Source organism: Coregonus lavaretus (assembly GCF_964263955.1).
Source record: "Coregonus lavaretus genome assembly, chromosome: 26".
NCBI classification, from domain to species: domain Eukaryota; kingdom Metazoa; phylum Chordata; class Actinopteri; order Salmoniformes; family Salmonidae; genus Coregonus; species Coregonus lavaretus.
Genome location: NC_140013.1, coordinates 39434469 through 39444357, shown reverse-complemented (window position 1 = coordinate 39444357; position 9889 = coordinate 39434469). Strand labels below are relative to the sequence as shown.

At 45.6% G+C, this 9889-nt stretch overlaps 1 protein-coding gene across 1 annotated transcript; it reads right to left on the bottom strand.

The window, feature by feature from the left end:
* Positions 1-1361: 1361 nt before the first annotated feature.
* LOC311102035 (succinate receptor 1-like) lies at positions 1362-9227 on the bottom strand (the record flags this gene model as incomplete). The annotated part of the gene is made up of 2 exons (XM_084143252.1): positions 1362-2315; positions 9222-9227. The coding sequence occupies 2 exons, from the start codon at positions 9225-9227 to the stop codon at positions 1362-1364; spliced, it is 960 nt and encodes a 319-aa protein (XP_083999378.1).
* Positions 9228-9889: the final 662 nt, after the last annotated feature.

Here is a 9889-nt window from a genome sequence, read left to right as displayed (position 1 = left end):
TGCTCTGCCTGATAGCAGTGGTGTAAAATACTTAAGTAAAAATACTTTAAAGTACTACTTAAGTAGTTTTTTTGGGTATCTGTACTTTACTTTACTATTAATATTTTTGACAACTTTTGCTTTTACTTCACTACATTACTAAAGACAATTATGTACTTTTTACTCCTACATTTTCCCTGACACCCAAAAGTACTTGTTACATTGAGAATGCTTAGCAAGACAGGAAAATTGACCAATTCACACACTTATCAAGAGAACATCTCTGGTCATCTCTAATGCCTCTGATCTGGCGGACTCACTAAACACACATTATTTGTTTGTAAATTATGTCTGAATGTTGGAGTGTGCCCCTGGCTATCCGTAAAAATAAAACAAAATAAAAATAAACCATGTCGTCTGGTTTGCTTAATATAAGGAATTTAAAATGATATATACTTGTACTTTTCCTTTTAATACTTAAGTATATTTTAGCAATTGCATTAACTTTTGATACTTAAGTATATTTAAAACCAAATACTTTTAGACTTTTACTCAAGTAGTATTTTACTGGGTGACTTTCACTTTTACTTGAGTCATTTTCTATTAAGGTATCTATGACAGTTAGGTACTTTTTCCACCACTGCCTGATAGTGTAAAGTCCCAACCTATCTCTAGCAGCAGTAAGGTCAGTGGTCAGAGTGTGACTCTCTGCTAGATCTGATCTGACCCCTGTCAGTCTGACATCATATCCCCTGTCAGTCTAACATCATATCCCCTGTCAGTCTGACATCATATCCCCTGTCAGTCTGACATCATATCCCCTGTCAGTCTGACATCATATCCCCTGTCAGTCTAACATCATATCCCCTGTCAGTCTGACATCATATCCCCTGTCAGTCTGACATCATATCCCCTGTCAGTCTAACATCATATCCCCTGTCAGTCTAACATCATATCCCCTGTCAGTCTGACATCATATCCCCTGTCAGTCTGACATCATATCCCCTGTCAGTCTGACATCATATCCCCTGTCAGTCTGACATCATATCCCCTGTCAGTCTAACATCATATCCCCTGTCAGTCTGACATCATATCCCCTGTCAGTCTAACATCATATCCCCTGTCAGTCTGACATCATATCCCCTGTCAGTCTGACATCATATTTCTGCAATTCCTATTTTGGTGCTTCTCTCCATTTTCCTTTTGTTTTAGCATTTGTGTGTGTTTGTGTGTGTGTGTGTATGTGTGTGTTTGTGTGTGTGTGAGTGTGTTTGTGTGTGAGTTTGTTTGTGTGTATATGTGTGTGTGTGTGTGCATGTGTGTGTGTGCATGTGTGTGTTTGTGTGTGTGTGTGTACATGTGTGTGTGTGTCCAACAGGATCTTACATTGCAGACCCCCTCATCTGTTCTATCCTTCTCACCAAGCCTCTGATCTTGGCCAATAGGAGCTCTCTGAACTTGTCTCCCATGAAGAAGTAGAACACAGGGTTAATAGCACTATGAAGGAACGCCACTGGCCTGCTCAGGATGTATGCACTCTCTATATACACCATGGAGCACCTATGCATCCCTGCCCAGGGATGCCGTGACGCTATCCTCACATTCCTCATCACATGATAAGGTAGGTACAGTACCAGAAACATGGCCGCTACAGCAGTGACAACCCGTACGGGCCGGCGGAACGATGTCCCCCTGCCCTGTATCACTTCCTTGTGGGCACGGAGGAGCCAGCTGATGTGGTAGGAGAAGAGGCCAAGCCCCAGCAGAGGCAGCAGGTATCCAGTCACTGTCAGGCCCAGACTGTATCCCAGCATGTTCTCCACATCCCCCAGGCTGCCAAAGTCCTGACATAAGGTCAAGTTCTCTTTCTGCATGTCCTGGACCATGAAGAAGATAAGGGGGGCCACCTGGATGTTAACTGCCACCCAGGTCACGATAGACAAGCAGAGGGCTGCCCTCTGGGTCAACAGGAAGTGATGTCGTGATGGGTGTCGTATGAGCAGGAAGCGGTCCATGCTGACCCACACCATGAAAAGGATGGAGGAGTAGAGGTTGGTGTGGAGGATGTAGCGGTTGATGATGCAGCCGAAGTTGCAGTCTTCTGATTGGGAGTTGGCGTACAGGTAGGAGAGACGTGGCAGCGTGCACAGAAAGATTAGGTCAGAGACAGCCAGGTTGAACAGGTAAACATTGGTGCTCTTCCACTCTGGCAGGCAGAACACATAGCCCAGGACCACCAGCAGGTTGCTGGGGAAACCCAGGGCAAACTCCAGGGCGTAGGCAGGTGTCAGGTAGTACTTCAACAGGAGGTCATTTTGCACTGTACAGTTAAACACCTAGAGAGGAGAGGAGAGGAGAGGAGAGGAGAGGAGAGGAGAGGAGAGGAGAGGAGAGGAGAGGAGAGGAGAGGAGAGGAGAGGAGAGGAGAGGAGAGGAGAGGAGAGGAGAGGAGAGGAGAGGAGAGGAGAGGAGAGGAGAGGAGAGGAGAGGAGAGGAGAGGAGAGGGGGATATGAGAGGAGAGGAGAGTAGAGGAGAGGAGAGGATGGGAGAGGAGAGACGAGGGGGGAGATGAGATGAGAGGAGAGGAGAGGAGAGGAGAGAAGAGGAGAGGAGAGGTTTGTTTTCCCATTTAGTGGGTTGACCTGACTTGCTGTCAGCAGTCAGCAGGTATCTAAACAATACAACTGAGTATGTTGGCAAAACAGAGCTATCACTCACCCTGTAGCTATTTCATTCTCTAACCTCAACACTGGAGCTATTTCATTAACTAACTTTTACCCTGTAGCTATTTCATTAACTAACCTCAACCCTGTAGCTATTACATTAACTAGCCTGAACCCTGTAGCTATTTTATTCACTAACCTGAGCCCTGTAGCTATTTCATTCACTAAGGGACTGGTCGAAATTTCAGCAATTATTATTATTATTATTACCTGGAGGAAAATGGGGGGCGTAGGGCTGTGGCGGTCACGAAATTTCATCAGCCGATGATTGTCAAGCAAATAACTGTCAGTCTCACAGTAATTTACCGTTAATTAACATAAACATACAGTTGAAGTCGGAAGTTTACATACACCTTAGCCAAATACATTTAAACTCAGTTTTTCACAATTCCTGACATTTCATCCTAGTAAAAATTCCCTGTCTTAGGTCAGTTAGGATAACCACTTTATTTTAAGAATGTGAAATGTCAGAATAATAGTACATAGAATGATTTCTTTCAGCTTTTATTTATTTCATCACATTCCCAGTGGGTCAGATGTTTACATACACTCAATTAGTATTTGTTAGCATTGACTTTAAATCGTTTAACTTGTGTCAAACATTTCGGGTAGCCTTCCAAAAGCTTCCCACAATAAGTTGGGTGAATTTTGGCACATTCCTCGAGACAGAGCTGGTATAATTGAGTCAGGTTTGTAGGCCTCTTTGCTCGAACACGTTTTTTAAGTTCTGCCGACTTCAACTGTATTTAGCATCTCCTGGCTTCCACATGTAGCCTACACGCCATTTTAAAAAGTCTAATAAATCCATGTAATATAGCCTACAACTTCACAATAAATCCATTATTTATTTTAGACAGGTCTAAAGAAACATGACATGTAGAAAATGTAGTCCATTTCAGAAGAACAGAATAGCATACTCTGAGTTGTCCTTATGTTAGGTCCTGATCTGGTATGCCATATGGCTGTGGGCTACACTAGTTCATTTAGCAGACAAGATTTGCGTAGAATTCCGTGGAATTATTTTATATTATTTCATAGTATGAAGAATACAATTGAACAAAGCTGAATAAATAATACATATTTTCTCTAAACGATTTGAGGGAGTGCCCACATGCAGCATGATGAGACTAATGATGATTTGAAAAAAGTCACTTGAAAGGCATGAGCTCTGCTTAGTTTCTTGCACAGGCTGTACACACTCCAATAGACTCTCATTCACAATTTGACAAGCACTTGATAATGCCTCGAATTTCACAGCGGAATCCCCTTTGTGGCCATAATGCACCGTAAAAAATCCATGCCTTTTGCGGCCCGGAGTGCTGCGTTGTGCCCTTCTCCCTGAGTGTGCTGCGCCTTCACAAAGGCTACATACAAGTGAAGACAGACACACCGGGACGCAACTGTGCGCGTCCTTATCCAATTCCGGGGTGCATATTGAAGATATTGGATGAACTGTCCACATTTACTTTCCGTCATCCAACAAGATGAATAGGTCTAACGAACAGCAAAAGCACTAGCCTATGTCAATCTACTATCCCCAATAGTACAAAAGTCGACCTATTCTATTCTGAGCTAGAAATAAATATTCCAAACATAGTCTGGGACGGTTGTGGAATGCGATAGATCCCAAATTAATACAACCACTAGCATCAAAAAACCTTTGCAACAGATCAGAACGTTTAGCTTAAAATGTTGATCAACCATTAGGCTATTTCTTCACATTATAAGCGCAGCAATGCGCACATGGCAGTAGGCTATAAACGCGAATGTTCCATTAGTGGAAAACACCACTATCAAAAGTGACCGCAAATCCATTTATACATGTCATGCTTTTATTATAAAGGTGCATTTTTATGGTGAAAATTATCTTCCCCAAATATGAACCTCATGCGCTGCTTATATATGCCAGTTAGGCTTTACACCCCTTGTAAAGCTGATTAATGTGCTTCATTTGAAGAAAAAAAGGCTTTGATTCTTGTGCTGGGCATCATTCACAAGTGATAATATATCATTCACAAGTGATAGGCTAATATTGTCACCCATCAGACTATTCTTCATTTAATCTTGTCTTTAAATATACTAAATAATATATGTGTGATATTTGTTTCCATTTAGAATGGACCATTATCATGCACCTGTATAGAAACAGGGGCAGCGGGAAAAAATACATGTAATCTATGCACTTAAATAGCGAATGGAGGACGCTTTTCCCTGTGGTTCATTTTCATGCCAGCCAGGTAGGCTATACTCCTGTTGTAAAGAGAAGCAATGTGCTTAATATTAGGAAAGTTGAGAAATAAATATATTAGGTCTAGCCTATAGAAAGCTGATGGGATCCTCCTCTTTTTAATAGAGGCCATCACTCTGTTTTCTCGCGCAATTGCATAGCCTATAGAAATGTTGCGCAACATGAGCTCATGGGCGCTCATGAAGTGTTTGATTAGATTTTCGATTACATTTGCATTGATGTCAGAGTGATTAGAGGGACAATAGAGTGCTGAGTACCAGGCAGTTAGCAAGTTTGGTAGGCTACTAATGACCATCAGCAGCATCAGAGCTTGGAGAAGCCTAATTACTGTGTCTAAACGGTCATGTGGAATTTGACTGACTTCATGACTCGTGACCGCCGGTGTGGTGGTAATAGGGCTTTATGCTTTTTCAATTTCACTCAGCGGGAAGGTTGAGTATTTTTTTATTTAATCCAGGGGAGGGTCATGTAATCTGTTAACGATTACATTTCAGCATTTGTCAGCATTTTGGAATTTACGTATTGAATTAGACTATATGTCAATTTGGTGTACAACCCTGCTCTCTCTCTCTCTCTCATTCTCCCTCATTCTCCTAGCTGAGTCCGGCTGGGTGGGCATTTCGCTTTTGCCTTTCCATTGGCAGTTCGATCAGTCCCTCTTTGTGCTTGGCCTTTCCAGAACGTGGGCGTGTAGAGTATCTGGCGAATAAAGTAACGCTTGTAGTGATGAAGTAGGAAGCTAGAGCGTAACATAAATGCTGCATTCATAACAACTTGAGACACTGAAATCTCCGACTTCCGACTTCAGTGACTTCAAGACAACTAAGAACTCGGGAAACAAACGAACTCCGACTGGGAGAAACGGAACTTTCATCTCTGAATTCAAAGTCGGAAACTCTGACATCTTTTTAAGCTCCGACTTTCCGACCTGAAGATCACTGACGTCATGATTTGACCAAGTTTTTTTCCCTTCCTTTTTTTTCGGTTTCCCAGTTGTCTTGAAAGCACAAAAAAATGGTGGTTTATCACAACAATTGTAAATTCATTGGGTAGGCCTATAGGCTAGGCCTATTCACTGCAATATTATTGCTAATAATTCCTCTTTAGCTCTTGGAGTCCCAGGAAAAGATAGACTAGGCCTACAACAACCCGTTGTACACTCATTCTGTTTGCTTCTGTTTGGTTATAAATGGTAAACGGTTTCTTTAATGAATACGCCCCTGGCTCGGAGGAGAGAGAGAGAGAGCAGGTGCGATGGTGTGATCAAATAACGCTATGAGTAGCCTTCTAATGTACCTTTCTGGAAAGTGTACTCTGTCGAGAACAGACCCAAACTGATCCAAATGGTTGGATAATCACACCCTGTACAGTATACAGCTCCATTCTTGTGTATTTTATTGTATTCCTATTCTGTTACTATTTTATTTGTATTATTATTTTAAAACTCTGCATCATTGGGAATGGCTCATAAGCAAGCATTTCACGGAAAAGTCTACACCCGTTGTATTCGTCACATGTGACAAATACAATTTTGATTTGATTTTATGCAGTTATTTTGGCATGAAACATTTGATAACCGCTTGAGTGATATTGTCTTCCTCTTTACTGTAATCAGAGGACTAATGTCATATATATATTTTGTGTGTTGCCTGTTTTGCCTGTTATTTTGGCATTAATACGTGTTAAATATCAGTTTGCAAACAATGTAAAAAATAAAAATAATAATTGAGTTAATAAAGCCGCATACAAACATGGTCTCATTTTTGCTTTCTTGAGTTTTACAACTGACTAGTTTTTCTTTCCTTTCTGTGGTGGTGGGAGAGCCAGTGGAAGATACAGAGCGTAGGGGTTGGTAATGTTCTGTAGTGGCACTGTGATTGGCTCAGTGTTCTGTCACTCATGGGGACACTACGTCACCAACAAATCTACAGGGAGAGCTAGAAAGTTCAAGCCCCTTGGGTGCTGCCATAGATTTACATTAGAAGTGCCAATCCAAGAAGGCTCAAGGTCATTGTGTCACGCCCTGGCGCTGGGGACTCTTAAATGTTGAGCCAGGGTGTGGACTTGTTATGTTTAGTTGTCTATGGGTGTTCTAGATTGTGTATATCTATGTTGGCCAGGGTGGTTCCCAATCAGACACAGCTGTGGCTCGTTGTCTCTGATTGGGAACCATACTTAGGCAGCCTTTTGGCACTTTTGTTTTGTGAGATCTTGTTCCGTAAGGTTTGTTTTGGTGTTTAACCTAGGACTTCACGTATCGTTTGGTTTGTTGTTTTGTTCGTGTTGTGTACGTAAATAAAGATGTACGCTTACCACGCTGCGCCTTGGTCCGCATCATGTAACGATCGTGACAGAAGATCCCACCAAAATAGGACCAAGCAGCGTGTGCAGGAGCAAACGGCAGGTATGGAACAGGAGGTTACTCTGGTAGATGTCCTCCTCGGTTGGGGGAGAATCACAGAGGAGGAGGCCGTCCGCTACCGGAGGGGGATGAGGGAGGATGCCCAGGCAGGAGAGGAGAAGCGGCGCCAACCGGGTCGTCATCGGACAGGCGAGAGGCAACACCAATCATTTTTTTGGGTGGGGCACACGGCATGGACGACGGGGATGCTGGAGGCAGCTACAGGACATATCGGCGGATTAGGAGAGGAGGCCACCAGGTTTGGGGGGCTGGAAGGGAGGTTGGCGGAGCCTAGAGGTAGAGCAGAGCCAACTCCTCGTACTCAGGCTAGGCAGCGTGAGACTGAGCAGGTTCCGAGTTATGCGGAGCTGCGTACTGTGCCGCGAGTGGTCCGGCACAGTCCTGTACGTCCTGTGCTAGCACCACGCACGTGTCGTGATAAGGTGGGCATGGAGCCAGGACGGAGTGTGCCGGCTCAACGCTCGTGGTCTCCAGTACCCCTCCTCGGTCCCGGATATCCTGCGCCAGTGCCACGTGCTGTAGTGCCAGTACGAGTGCACAGCCCTGTACGTCCTGTGCTGATGCCTCACACAGAGTGTGTAGAAATAGGCATTCAGCCAGGATGGGTTGTGTCAGCTCTTCGCTCCAGACCTCCAGTCTGTCTCCACAGCCCGGTCCGGCCTGTTCCTGCTCCCCGCACCAAGCCAGTAGTGCGCGTCGTCAGCCCGGTCAGGCCCGTTCCTGCTCCCCGCACCAAGCCAGTGGTGCGCGTCGTCAGCCCGGTCCGGCCCGTTCCTGCTCCCCGCACCAAGCCAGTGGTGCGCGTCGTCAGCCCGGTCCGGCCCGTTCCTGCTCCCCGCACCAAGCCAGTGGTGCGCGTCGTCAGCCCGGTCCAGCCCGTTCCTGCTCCCTGCACCAAGCCAGTGGTGCGCGTCGTCAGCCCGGTCCGGCCCGTTCCTGCTCCCCGCACCAAGCCAGTGGTGCGCGTCGCCAGCCCGGTCCGGCCCGTTCCTGCTCCCCGCACCAAGCCAGTGGTCCGCGTCGCCAGCCCTGTCCGGCCCGTTCCTGCTCCCCGCACCAAGCCAGTGGTGCGCGTCGCCAGCCCGGTCCGGCCCGTTCCTGCTCCCCGCACCAAGCCAGTGGTGCGCGTCGTCAGTCCGGCACAGCCTGTGCCTGCTCCACACCGGAGCCTGAGCAATCCGCTCCACCGGTGTCCAGTCCAGCTCCGGCCAGCGGGCCAGGCCAGGGGCGCTACGGGGGGGTAGCGAGAGAGTGGTGGTCACGCCCGGAGCCGGATCCGCCTCCGAGGCGGAATGCCCACCTGGCCCCTCCCCTGTTGTGTTTGGTTGGCGCGGTCGCAGTCCGCGCCTTTGGGGGGGGGGGTACTGTCACGCCCTGGCTCTGGGGACTCTTAAATGTTGAGCCAGGGTGTGGACTTGTTATGTTTAGTTGTCTATGGGTGGTCTAGATTGTGTATATCTATGTTGGCCAGGGTGGTTCCCAATCAGAGACAGCTGTGGCTCGTTGTCTCTGATTGGGAGCCATACTTAGGCAGCCTTTTGGCACTTTTGTTTTGTGGGATCTTCTTCCGTAAGGTTTGTTTTGGTGTTTAACCTAGGACTTCACGTATCGTTTGGTTTGTTGTTTTGTTCGTGTTGTGTACGTAAATAAAGATGTACGCTTACCACGCTGCGCCTTGGTCCGCATCATGTAACAATCGTGACACATTGGCCACAGATAAAATGACATCAAATCGTGTTATATCTACTGTAGCATTGATTGGACTGATCATGTCAACATCATACTTTCAAAATCTTAGCTAGCAAACTAGACAAGCAGTCATCATCATGAATCAAGTCAACAATCTACCGGCATATCCTTTCCAATCCTTGTCATATGCAGATAAATTATAGATAAAACGTATATGTACTCATCGGCCATTGGACATAAACATTACACAACAAGTTGGAAATCGCAAATTCAACAATTAGTGGTTTGGAAGGAATCAGTGGCTAACTAAAAGCGTTACAAAGCAATCACTACCCTGCTATTCGTTGTAGAGGGTGTGTGGTCCAAGTCTGGGTTTAAGGGTCTCTTTTCCAAGCTTAAAAGGATAAACATTTGCATGCAACACCATGGGCCAGAAAAGGTTGAATACATTAGCCATGTTGTCAATCCAGAATGACTTCTGCCAGGTTCAAAACAACTGGAAACTCGGAACTCGGAAATCTCAGACTTCAGTGCGTTCAAGACAACTGGGAACTCGGAAATACTGGGAAAATACATTTTGAACGGTCATCCAACTTGGAATTCCAAGTCGGGAACTTGGGCCTCTTTCTAGAGTTCCGACCTGAAGATCACTGACGTCATGATTCGACCTTGTTATTTTCAGAGTTCCCAGTTGTGATGAAAGCACCATAAATCCAGAGAATGCCAGACTTTGATGACAAGATTTGCGCGCCACCTTCCTGTTCAATTGAGCACAGCACAACAAGGTGAGTCCAAAAAATTAATTGTATGCTGCTGTATAAATGATG